The sequence below is a fragment of the Scatophagus argus genome, chromosome 4 (genome assembly GCF_020382885.2).
Source record: "Scatophagus argus isolate fScaArg1 chromosome 4, fScaArg1.pri, whole genome shotgun sequence".
NCBI lineage: Eukaryota > Metazoa > Chordata > Actinopteri > Scatophagidae > Scatophagus > Scatophagus argus.
The window spans coordinates 18,103,996-18,117,553 of NC_058496.1; the positions used below are offsets into that span (position 1 = coordinate 18,103,996).

The 13,558-nt window shown below is 40.7% G+C and overlaps 1 protein-coding gene across 6 annotated transcripts in view; it reads left to right on the forward strand.

The window, feature by feature from the left end:
- Window positions 1–5,174: 5,174 nt before the first annotated feature.
- abca2 (ATP-binding cassette, sub-family A (ABC1), member 2) overlaps window positions 5,175–13,558 on the forward strand; it is an 80,775-nt gene continuing 72,391 nt past the window's right edge. For 5 of the 6 annotated variants that reach the window (XM_046385683.1, XM_046385682.1, XM_046385680.1 and 2 more), the window contains exon 1: window positions 5,176–5,600. In XM_046385683.1, the coding sequence (XP_046241639.1) occupies window positions 5,535–5,600 (66 nt within the window). In that variant the 5' untranslated portion in view covers window positions 5,176–5,534. Of the gene's footprint in view, window positions 5,601–13,558 lie in introns of all 6 variants that reach the window. The other variant, XR_006843108.1, reaches the window with a different exon arrangement.

Below are 13,558 nucleotides of genomic sequence, written 5' to 3' on the forward strand. Positions count from 1 at the left end.
TCTAGACAAGACTTGGCTGTATATCTGCATCTCAAGGATAAGGGACACCCTTGAGGACTCAAATGTTTACATTTTGAACAAAGAAGATCGATGGTTTGAGAGAGGTGTGAAAGAAGCCATCTATGTCCAGATAGAACAACCATCTTTGATCAGAAGTGGTGGATTACGACACCAACTTTCAGCCTCCTATAATGCAGTTTGGTTTGGTAGTGCAGTTTAACCCCCATTTGCACCATCCCTCGTGTGACCCTCATGACACACATAATGAAATGGGACAACGACTCACCCCACGAGAGGTTAAATAGCTAGATTTCCCCTTCGATCTCAAAAGTGAAAAAGGCTTTCAGATGAGAGGTGGAACGTCTTCAACATCATAAGGACATCCAGTTGCCTTCGCCTCTAGCACTTCAACTATCTACTATCATACTCTAGGCAATGACCTGATGCAGTCCCTCATTATCATGAGCCTTCTCATACCATCCTGTCATTTACCCCTCTCAGACATACCCACTCATAATATCCTGTTGTCATTGTCTGTTGCTGTCATTAGAAGTCATCAGCTGGTCACATGTATCCTATAGTGACACACCTACATTGTTAACATATCATCTTACTGCTGATTTTTAAAAATGATTATCTCTCTGACTATAGTGTGTTCATGCTGTTGCTATGAAGGAATCACAATATAAAGTTCACTGCTGTTCATTTTCATGGTGACATGAGCGGTCATTTTCAATGAAATCAATTAAAATTGCAAGTTGGGTTGAAATTCACTAGGAAATCTGTAGTGATTTACAGACAAAGACACATGACAAAGGTTGGGACAAACTGCAAGGTGCTCTTGAAATCAAACTTGTCAACCACAGGAAAAAAGAGAAGCCACTGGGCTTACTTCAGGCACACCATCATATAAATTGCTTATCTGGGCCCTTCTATGTGGAGTTTGCATGTTCTCCAAGAGCATGGGTTTTCTCTGGGTACTCCAGCTTCCATGCATTAACCCACATATTGTGAAGAAATGAAACATTCACAGGATTGCTCTTACCTTAATTAAGTACGAACGTAATTGACTTATCTATCATATCATACAGCAGCACATAAATTTAAACAGAAGATCTGCATTTTCAAATGGGAAAGTTCATAATAAAATAATATAATAGGAAGAAAATAATTTAGTATAGGAAGGATGCTTGATATCCAGGTTTCTGCGACAGCTTTCATTTCACTCCATGGTGCAGACCAGCAGCTAGAAGAAAATCATGCTGGAACCACTTAATTTATGAATACTTATAACAGATGATTTCACAATGGTTGTTTTTTGTTTTGGGTAATGTTTGTTCAAAAAAGGTGCTGATTTATGGTGGATTTTATTATAACCACAGAGGGTATCATCGTCACTTTCATTTTTCAGACAGATTTTAAGCTATAGCCAATGAACATAAATTCCACCAGTAGGTCAATGGTGACATTCGTAGACTAAAAAACACAAACAAACAAATGCTCCTTGCAAAATAACTGTCTACTACTGATTTGGTGGCAGCAGTAAGACTTTTCCCAATAAACTTTAGCTAAGCATATCAATATTTTAAGTGCCCCACATAAATATAAAATAGAGGTCCCAGAGGGACCTCTAGGACATTCAGGGCTGAGGAGCATCTTATCCCATGAAGGAGCTATAGAAAGTGGACACAGAGATCTGCTGATGTGACAAAATGATTGCTGTTATTGGTTCAAATTTCAAAGATCATTTTCTGACCTGCCTTTAACAATTCAACAATTGAGGGGAATGCAGGAGGTGAATGGAACTAGAAAGCTCAGAGGTAGGTATCTCAAAACCTGGACAAATCAAAAAGATCACGTGACTGAATTGCTCTAGTGGCAAGTCAATTTTGTAATTTGGCTGAACTGAACGTTGAAGCACATCACAAGAATCTCATTTGATCTGGGAATGGTAAAGCTTCTCAGGAATAATGCTTTGGTGCTCCCTGGTGGCACAAAGGTGAACTGCATAAAACAAGCCGGAAGTGACATGCAGAATGAACATCCACTGTTTCAGAATCGTGATACATTCTATACAGTTAAACATTTACCCACCGTCCAGTTCACCCAGCAGCAAGTCCACGATCTCTTTAACTCAAGTCGAGAAGCATATATAACTACAGCATGTTTAATGAAAATTTACTGATGACAGCTGTTTGACTGTCTGTTTGTCTGACTGCTTCGGACTCACTGACAAAGGTGTTGAGGGAACTGTCTCCTCCTCAGATGGTCTTGTCACTGGGCATCTGTCAGTCTAGCTGCACCTTGTGTCCTAGACAATAAAATTCCCAGCAGGTATTGCCAGTCAGCACAGCCTGACCCATATGCAGTGATATACTGTCATGCTGGAGGAAAACAAAGTTACATCAAAGTTCTGTGGTAGAACAAAACACATCTGTATTAAGAGTGTGCAATACAAATAATTGATACTGGCATATTGTTAGGCATACTAAAAATGCCACATAAAGTTGAGGCTTGATGCAGCTGAGTACTGAATAACTGAACTTGGGTCATGATGGGCATGAAGTGTGAGGCTCACATCTATAAATAAAAGAACTGGGCCACTAGCAATAGGCTATATTCATGCAAGGCCAGTAAGAATGAACCCGCTTCATGAAATGATGAGATGGAAGAATCACCACAGTTCACAGGATGTACACAGGATATGGCGCTTCTACAGACACCACACTGTCAAACAGTTGACTGTGAGATCCCACTCCACAGTCCCTGATGTAGGCCTGCGCTACCAGGTTTTTTTCTTTTCTTTATTTTAAAACTTCATTGACAACAGAGTACCATTACAACAGATCATCAGTTTTAAACAGTTTATAGAGGCGTTGCCAACGCAGATTTACAGAATAATAATCATTGTTTTCATTTCTGCATCTTTGTTAAATGACTTTTAAGTGACTAAATGCAGGCCAAAGACATGCTGCACAGGTAAAAAGTAATATGTACATATATGAATATGTACTGCTCTCTCTCTCGGGTGGCAAGGTGCAGTGGCCACATTAGGTTAATTGGCTACTCTACATTGCCCCTTGGTGTGAGTGTGTGCATGTTTGGTTGTCTGTCTTTGTGTGTGAGCCCTGTGACTGACTGGCGACCAGTCCAGGGTGAACCCCGCCTGTAGTCAGCTGGGATAGGCTCCAGCTCCCCCAGCGACCCTGATAGGTAAGCGGTATAGAAAATGGATGGATGGATGGCTCTCTTTTCTCTCATTCATCTCTCATTTTCTTGTCATCGTTGCCGTTCTTCTCTCATCCACCGGATGCTCTCATGCTTTCCCACCTTCCTCTGTCCACTCTGCGATAACCCCTTTCCCTTCTGTCTTAGTCACCTGACCTTCACACTTCCCATCTACATCATTAGCCTTGCTGTTTGTGGAGCTTCTTTACTCATTCACTCATACAACACCCATTTCATACAGACAGTCACCAGCCCAGCTTCCACTCCAGACCTCCAGCTCTGTACTGCAGCAGCTCCCGTTCCTGAGCTGCAGCTGCCTACAGTTCCTGGGCTGCAGAGATCTGCTGAGCCTGAGTTGCAGCAGTCTCCAGTGCCCGTGCTGCATCCGTCTACTGTTCCTGCTGAGCTGTAACTGTTACCAGCTTCTGGGTGTGCCTCTTGTTTTACTGTCTCATTCGGCTCACTTACTCGTCTCCCATTTGCTAGCCCACTGTTGCCAGTCTGCAGTCCGACCTCCAGAGAGGTCCTGCCTCTGGTCCCATCACCGTTCTCAGCTTCAGGGTCATTCTACACAGCAGCTTCGCCCATCTGGACATCCTCCAGAGCTGGTCTGCCTACGCTGCCATTATCCAAAGTAGCTCTGCCAGTCCATCTGTCCTGGCATCTGGCCGACCTCCTGAGCAACTTCTGTACTTCTGGTCATCCTCCTCTGCTGTCTCACATTTGAGTCCAATTCAGTATATCCTGAGTGTGATGCATAAAGTTCCATAGAAGCTTATCTTTGCCCTCGTGGTGTCCTATACAGTTGTGTAACAGAAGAGCTGTGAACAACAGCTAAGGGACAGTATTATAATTATCTGAAGTGGTGCCACAAACTACGGTGTTTTAGACAGAAATCTAAAACTAAGGGGTTTATCTTCATGTAATGGTGAATGAACAAAATCTTCACTGCTATGTTATTATTTTTGATAAAACCCTGGACCAAAACATAATATAATGTATATTCCATGAATATAAGGATAGACTAGCTGACAGCTACCTGGCTTGGCAAATTTATTACTGCGACTGGCTGAAATTCAATTAAACAGAAACAAACTGGAGTGAAAGACTAATGTAGAATTGTAGCATGTTAGGGAGAAAATCTCAGTACTGTAGTGTTGAAGAAATGATGTTGGACCTGGATGTCTTGTGCTGAAAGATTTATTGAACTTTGAGCGCTCAAGGAGAATCAGCAGCCATCAGTGCAGTTGTGATGTCACCCAGTCCTGACCTGAGAAACCCAGACACTAGTCATTTATACAACTTAGAGAATGCTCAAAACAGTATGCTACAAACAGCCCAAAACAAAGGATAAGGAAGATAAGCAATGAGCATCTATTTCATGGGTGAAACAGGCAAAACAGGACAGTGGGACACACAGAGTCAAGGCCTGCCCAGTGAGCATCTAATCATCTGCCACTATCAAGGCCTTGGTATCACCTGCCCCTCCACTATCTCCAGGTGGCAGACACCCAGGTGTCTCCCATTGACATTTTAGAACAACGCTGATGACCGAGGCCAACCCGTAACCTAAAGAAAGATGAGGGAGAAGTAAAAGAATTCCCTTACACAGCACACTGACATCGACACATAGAACAACACACAGATCGGACCAAGTGATTTGTTGACCACACAGCAGACAGAGCACAAGCTTAGAGCTTAATCCTAGCAGTCCTAGCAAAGGGGCTAAGTTACTACCAGTATTCTGAATGCACACTTTGCTAACTTCCTCTCTGCTGGTTTCAGTCTTTCTACCAGGCGTTGGAACTTGCCTGCAGGGATAGGCATAGGATGTTGGTCACGGCTCTGGTCACCGACTGAACGGCTTCCTTAATGGTAAATGCAGGGGAGGGCTTTTGTTTTTAAAGGCCAGACCGGAAGCATACATATTACTGTGGTTAACTTGACATGACGGTATCTCCATTGGTTTCCTGCTCCAGCTCAGAACGTTGCACTGTAAAGCAGAACGGACTCCGCGGGAGAAGCTAACCGGTGCTTCACCGACACACGGAGGATGACAGATGGGACACAAACAGCGTTACGACTTTTACCGCCAGTCACTGGAAAACAAAGCATTCACTTGAGTATATAAGCTTGTATTATTAAAGATTAGCCAAGGCCGACACATTTCACTACCGTTACAGGCTCGGACGGGATGCCTGGGATCGGTATAGAAATTCCCCGTTTTTTTAAATTCAGTCACAGGCCACCGCCGGTATGCTAATTTGGTAAATTTAGGACATATTGAAGCAGAAGTGGGAGGCAAAATGGGATTCCTGCACCAGCTCCATCTCCTGCTGTGGAAGAATATCTCTCTGAAGAGGAGGGGACCGGTAAGCCCAGGCATTTCTTCACATGACAGTTTATAAAATTTCATTAAAAAAGGAGCATAACAGTCGTGTTTGGTCGTTCATGTGTTTGGAGCGCAGACGGGCGTAGGTTCAGACTCCTCCGCCGCTCCATTGCTCGCTAATTCTAATTCTTGGGCTATGTCTACTAGCACCTGTTTTTGTCTGCAAATATTACCATCAGACGTTACGGTAACACCGCAGTGAGCTTAATAAGGAGCATGATAATGATGTTGGCGCAGGTTTACTGCCGGGTTGTTGTTGGGAAGCAGGAGCCTGTTCACTGTGTGTCCGTGCTGTCAAACAGGTTGTTGTTCGGGGATAAACAACAGTTGTTTGATCCCACTTTATGTTTAGCTTCAGTTTTGAAAAGGCCTGTGCATTGTACTAAATCTCAGGGTGTGTTCTCATGAGGTAATCAAGTTTTTACTTTTATGATAGCTGCAAAAAGGGGAGGATAATATAAAATCAAATATAATAAAATATAAAATCAACTGAAAAATGAGGAAAAACACTTTGTAATGCATATGAATATTTATTGTTGTATAATTGTAATATATATATAGAAATATGATATACTTTTTTGTTGTTTCCACTTTAGTTATGGTTTATGTTAATTTCAGATAGCATAATAACACCTTGTTTATAGAGATGTTTTTAGTGTTCTTGTGACAGCATCTTAAATTGCTTATGGGGTACTCTGGTAATTCAAAATTGCACTTCCATGAAGTTGGGGACTGTAGGAGACATATTTTAAAAACCAATTGATCAAAATTGATCAACGGAAGCTGAGACCACTGAATCATACATTTTGCATAATGCAACTTGAGTCTCTTTTCATTAGACCCTCTGTGTCTAATAAATGGTCCACACACACACACACACACACACATGCACATCTATCTTATTAGATCTTCCCAGTGATTTCATCTGCTTCCAGAGCTTCCTCAGCACACTGAATTTGCTTAGTTGTCATGGAGATAGCATGGCTGTTTTCATGTGATGGAAGTTTTCAATTTGCGATAACAGGTGGTTAGGTCCAGTTGAAAGATCTGTAGAAATTGGACTGCGAGTTAGTTTTTCATCCATCCCTGCAGTTTGAATGCGGACTTTCTGTCCAAACGTTGCAGTCTCCATACATGAGCGGAGATACATGTGTGATGGAGTAAGACTTGAGTTTATCTACTCCAGGCCAGCAGAAGACACTATAGATTAGTTGTACAAAGAACAGATTGACTTTAATATGTCATATTGGTAGAGTCTCGTATTTAGTAACTGAACCAGAACTTAGTGAGGACACAGAGTGGAAGGACAGGACTCCTAAAATAGAGAGACCCTGTCCTTGGCCTGTATGTCCTTATTGTTTTGCTGTGTTTCTTGGCAGCGATTCTGGATAAAGATAGTTGGTTGTTGAGTCTCCTTCACAGGTCAAATGCCGATGCTTTGGGTCAGTGGATCAAGCGTCTCAACCCAAGGCATCTGTATTTAATGACCTGAGACTGAAAATCAATAATCTTTGTTCAGATTTTTCTTACTGCACCGTTGAACAGTATGTTTACAAACAACAACCGACAAATCCTGCATAGTATACCTTTAACCAAAGCTTAAAGCTGCATTCATTAATTATTTGGCAATAATCAATGCGGGTAGCAGAACGAGGTGCACCAACATGTTGTCAGACAGTTTGCTAACACATCTGGCAAAAACACAGAACAATAAGCATTCATTAGTAGATCTGTTTGTGCCCATCTGATTAGTTTAAGTCCACTATTAGCTCCGTTTTAGCTCTTGTTTGATCTCCACCAACTCTTCAGGAAAATATCTGTCTCTGTAGCCTCTAAGCGGCCCAACGTATTCACAGTTTATCTGTAGCTGTGTACGTCTGCTGTCTGCTGCTTCACATTTTGGGTACAGTTTGTTTATCAGAAGCATCGTTGAAATGATTGCCATCTGATGTTAGTAAAAGACTCGCATAGCGTGACCGAAGCTTACTGGAAATACTGCATGTGCTGTGCCACTAGTGCCTCTGTTTCTGACCTCACCTGTTGTGTAAGGATCCACTCTCACTGGAACAGTGGAGTGTAGACCTGGCGAGCTGTGTTTTTGTATGACCTTCTTCACTTCTCAGAAATCACATGTTACTTAAACAGTGTGGCCATTAGAAAAATAATATATATATATATATATATATACATATATATATATAAAATATAGTTTCTTTTTAAACGAATTAATTGACTGCTGCTCTCCGTACTCACATCTTTTGCTGTTGTGGTAAAGTTTGATTTGTTGACACACTTTTGTTTCGATGGTTATCAGTCTTCACACAGAAATTATAACGCCCATCAGTGTACACACCCTGTGTATATATAGCCTCATCGCCCTCAAACGATAACATCATCAATCAGTCATTCAAAAACATAAATAGATTAATTCAAATAAAATAGAAAAGCAGACAGGCAAAATACCATTCTACAGATGTGTGGTATAATCTAATGTGGTGACCTCCACAACAGTGCCATCTGAGTATGCATATTGTGAAGCCTTTAATCCTTACAGGGTTTATTATTAGCCATCAGAAATCCTAATGCCTGTCAGCTGGTTTATTTTAGTGATGTTTGTGCTGATTTTAAAAGCCGTAGCTTGAACTGTCCTCAGGCAGACCGATTTTTATCACTGCCTGATGCCTTTGCCGATGTACTGATAGAGGGGTTGGTGTGAGTGGGGTTTGTGTTTGTGTGGGGACAGCTATTTTTAGTTCACCTACCTTCAGACATTAAACTCCGAGGAGTCATGAGCGATGCAATGGGGGGGCCTATGTACTAATAATAGTAACAGCTGTGTCATTTCTTTCTATGGATTTATAATGAGGCTGCTCTGGGTTGGCCTCACTAAAGCTGTCCATTGGATTGATGATCAGAGCAGAACTGTGTAGTCAGCACTTAGCTGAGAGAGCATCAATCTCATATGTTGGTCCCAACTGACAGAAACAAGCTCATACATAAATTAGCAGGACATTGTGGCCCAGTTGCAACTTAAATATGAATCATCTTATCAAAATAGTATGTAGTATTTCTCTAAATAAAGGTATACTGTATGCATGTATTCCTTTTTGTGCTACTTTCTGCCTACAATTTGGAGTGAAATGTTGGATGTATTTTTACTCTGCAACTTTTATCTGTCAGATATTGTGCAGTAGACAGGTGAACTATGGATCTTGGAATGATTCATTGCTTAAAAAAAATCCTTATTTATTTTATTATGGCCTTTTATGCAGCCCCATAGTTAACCTTCCGTCAGTATATGATAGCTTATTTGGGTGAGAGAGTAACTTTGACTGTCGAGAGGAACAGAGAGTATGTCAACCCTGCAAGTGGGGTTATGTTTTTCAAAACTCGACTTGCTGCAGTGTCTGTAATGTGACGTTCATTTCTGGAGAGGTGAACCCTCCATTAACACCGAAACTTTAAGTGAGCCATCAACAACTTCATCAACATCATCATGTAATTAATTAACTTGTAAGATAAGTTGTTAAACTGGGTTTTTTCCACTGTCATGGATGATGTTAGCTGAGTATTTTAACTAGCCTGGGGAGTAAATTATTGAAAAAGGCTACTGTTCGATACCGGTTTTAACGCTGTCATTTAGTTTTCTGGTGGACGTACAGCTTTACTCCTTGCTTAGTTTGTCAGCTCAGTTTGCCGTGCAGCTAGTTAGTTCAATTAGCAGCTACAGCTGGTGGTCCTGTTAACTGGCTGAGTCTGAATGGACTGCTACAGCTGTATACACCTCTAACTCCCTTGTTAGGGATGCAGGGAGGAGGAGGAGACTTCCAGGCCCAGGGCAGGGACAGTTAGCCAGCTACACAGCTAATTGAGCCACTGTAATTAGCTAACGGCAACTAATGTTAGCAATATTGTGCAGTCCTCATTACTTCTTATCTATAAGCGTGGATGTTTACAGCTCTTTGCATGAACAGTCAGTATGAGCTACACCAGAGCTAAAAGGAAACCATATATTGTTTTTTTTCCTCTTTCAGAACAAATTAGCCAAACTACAGGTGTGTGTGCTTAGGCTGAGTGAAAACTGCATAGTTGGTGAAAATTCTCTTTAGGTCTTTAATTACTCATTTGTCATTTGAGCCATTGTTAATATTGACTGAATACTGATTAGTGCAGCTTAAAGTAAGATATATTCCTAGTAAAGTATGAATCCAATCACAGCTTCATGCATGAATATAGGAATACATTTCTGTTGAGTAGATGCAAAAGCAAAAAAATAAAAGTGAATCAGAACTCAAAACAAATGTGGCATACGGTAACCAAACACAGAGCCCAGCAGAGCAGTCGCAGCAGCTAGCAGTGTGTTTGACCTAGATCTCGTCTGTCTTTGAACGATAGTCTTACAGTGGGCTGAGCAAAACCCACTGGCTGGGTATCTATGGAGACTGCAGAGAGCTAGGGACTCAGAGACAGAGATTTAAAATGAAGAGAGAAAGAAAAAGTAAACACAATTGGAAAATGAGGAACCATTTGCAAAAGAAAAGAGAGAGTGAGGCAGGGAGTGAAAGAGAGAGAGACAAAGCCTTTAGAGATGGAGAGGATGAAAGATGAAGCTGCTGACTGATAAGAGAGTGCAAATCTGTCGCATAAGGTTAACTGACAGATAAATGAATTAGAACTGCTATCTGTGAAGTCTAATAGACTAGTAGCTGGTTCACTGAGGCCTGGCACTGGAGGCAGGAGAGGTTATGTATAAATCCTATGAGGTAAATGTACTGCAGCTCTAGCTCTGGAGGGCACTTAGATGCAGTTTTTAACCCTTTAGTTTTCATGGTGTGCAATTTCTGGATTGTAGGAAATTTGTAAAACAAGCAGAGATCAGTTTGATTTGATTTTTTTATATTTAGAATCTTTGAAACTATCTTCTGCCTGTGGAAAGAAATGGGATATTGATATGATTTTAGCATTTTATTACTAAAAATGCTTTGGTGAAAAAACAAGAATGTGATGAGAGGTGTGGAAAATATATTTCAGCAAAGGAAAGTAAGAAAATCCTCATGACCAGGATTGATTGAATGCAACATCAAGTACCAGTACCGGTGTGGCCGATAGCCTAGCGAGCTTGGCGGATAATTTTGGTTAATTTTGCTCCCTGGTGCATACTCATACCTTAGAACATAGTCTGACTGTTCATACCGTCTATTCCATAAGGTATACAAGAAATATATTCACATATGCCTAAAAACAGTATAACATTATGTAAACACATCACTGACCTGTTATCACCTTATGATGACCACCTTCTGAACTTGATCAAGAATGACGCACCTGTTGCTGAGCAAAGCAGTAAATGACAGTAAAAAACAGCAGCTGCAGTCAGTCGTATATTATGACACACTATGAAGTGTTAGCAAACAGCTGGCCTATTGGCACACCCAGCAGACAGAGCAACATTAACATTTGTTCAGAGTTGTGTTTATGACTACCTGATGAACGTAGGTCCATCCTGTTAAATACTCCAGCAGCTAGTTCCCACCTGTGTCTGTCTGCTGTTTGGTATTAGGCAGGTAGTGAACAATAGGTTTATGACAGCTTTTTCCACTGGAAACATCAGCAGCAGATGGTTTGTGGGCCACTGAGTCAAGATGAAATGAAAGGGGAAAGGAGGGGAAGTACAGTGTTGGTGCAGATTCAAATGAACTTCATTACAAAGTTCATCACTGTGAGTGAGCCCTTTCACATGATGTAGTCATTTGACCCATTGATCAGTACAGTTATAAAGGGGGAACAGGGAACATCTTAATCATATGTCGGTAACAGTATTCAGTAACATATCTACAAATTACTTAAAAATGGTGACCAAGTCATAATTGTTTTTGCTTGCAGATTTTGAAATGGTGACATCCCCTCTTTTAGCAAACGTTCCCGTTCAAGAGGTTTTATTTGACTTTCAGAGGAGAACACTCATCTTTAGTGGTGTAGCAAATGCCTACACGTACTCAGATATGGGAAAAAGAAGAGTTTGAGTATGGACAATAACCTGTGAAAGAAGTGAGTTTTTGGAATGTTATCTGCCCAATAAGTGAATGCCCCATCAATTAATTAGTCTTCAGGTTCATTCAGTATTTGAAATGCTAAAGGCTGCATTTTGTTTGACACGTTTATTAAGTTTGGTTTGTGGAGTGGAGGACAGAGTGGCCTGACCTTTAGACTAACACACCAAGTAGGAAACAAATTTTGAATTCATGGAAATGCTCTGGCATAGATAAATCCCTTTTAGCACGGAGCTGCCTCATATTCAAATAGAGATTCGCAGAGTAGCCTACTCTTGCTCACTTAGTGTTGGGAGTAAAATGCCTGCTTAAGCTTCTTCAAGCTTTCTTTTGCTGAAAGGAGTCAGAGCACTGCTCTGTGTGTGTGAGAAAGATTAGTCTAGATAATTGAAATTTGACCATAGCTCACTTACAGCTTTGTTCTGGATTCACCCTCTTAAAAATGCACCTAAAGCTCCACTTAGTTGTTCTGAAATGGCTTTAAAGCAAAGCTCTTTTTAAATCTGTGTCCACGTCAAGTCTTGAGTCTATGAGAGGACAATATACAACCAGTTGCGCGTAATGAATCAGGGTATCTACATGTCAGATGACAAGACTTCAAACAAACCGTGCAGCTCTGCAAAAGGCACTGTGATGGATGTCTGTAGTTAGATATCAGTGTAAGTTCGATAGTTTCTCTTAAATATGAACCGCAGTGAAAGCACAGAATGAATACGTCCTCCTGCTAATGGAAGATGCTTCGAGGGGCTTGCAGCCAATCAGATGTATTGTTCGGTTACACCGTCAACATGTTACACAGCAACGATGGAAGCAGTGTGGAGTGAGAAAAATGGGTGCAAATTGTGAAGGTGTGGGTGAAAACCACTTCACTGAACAGCTGGACTGGGCTGCAATTATTTGGCCACTGCTTACATTCAGCTGTTGGCGAGTAATGTTAGCATTGGCATTTAGTAGTTTCATAGTGATGCACAGACACTGTAACATTATTTTACGATAACATTATTTTTTTCAAAGTCAATTACAAAAAAGTAATTTGAGACACACAACACAACACACAAATCATTACTAATTATCAATATGGACTGAAATGAAAAATGTTATTGTGATAAATAAACATATTTTGCAAACTTTTTAGTGCCAGTGAAGCTGCCCCTCTCTGACATCACATCAGTTTCGACAAAAATTAAAATGGACTTTTTTAATAACTCAAACCATAAACTAGCATATAATTATATTTTTTGTGCATCAGAATCCTTTGCATGATTGCAGAGAGGAAAATGGGAAATATGCTGGATATGAAGTGGGGAAAAATGAACCAATCAGCTCTGTATTAACATAATTTTTATAATGAAAGAATAATTTGTCTCATTTGAATTTAGAGTGTTCTTCATTTTGTTCCCGTGCCAGCAGCTGCAACTTATGATGATTTTGCATACATCCTGGTTCTTAATGAATAATGACAGTTTGGCAGAGCTCCAGAAGGCACAACTACATTCAGTTGAGCATTTTTCAAAATGTATGAGTCAGCTTGAGTCTTACCTTTTTCCCTTTAAAGTCCCAGGTAAGTCGAGTGTCACAGCAAGTCTGCAGTTCTGCTTTTAAGTACGTAAGTCATATAAGCTGCTTTGCCAAAGTTTAGGGTGGACTAATTCAGTGTTTTTCTAAAATGTTGTACAGTCATGTTTAAACACTAATAAGCTCATAAATATCATGAATTACCTGTCGCACACACACACAGAGTAGGACTGGCAATAATTGGCAAGAATCTGGCAATACAGTACAACACATTTCACTACATTGCGAAAACTTTCTTCAGTCTAATTTTAAGACAACTGTAAATATATAAAGAACACACTAGAGAGGCACCGATCGACCAGCCAGTGACCGG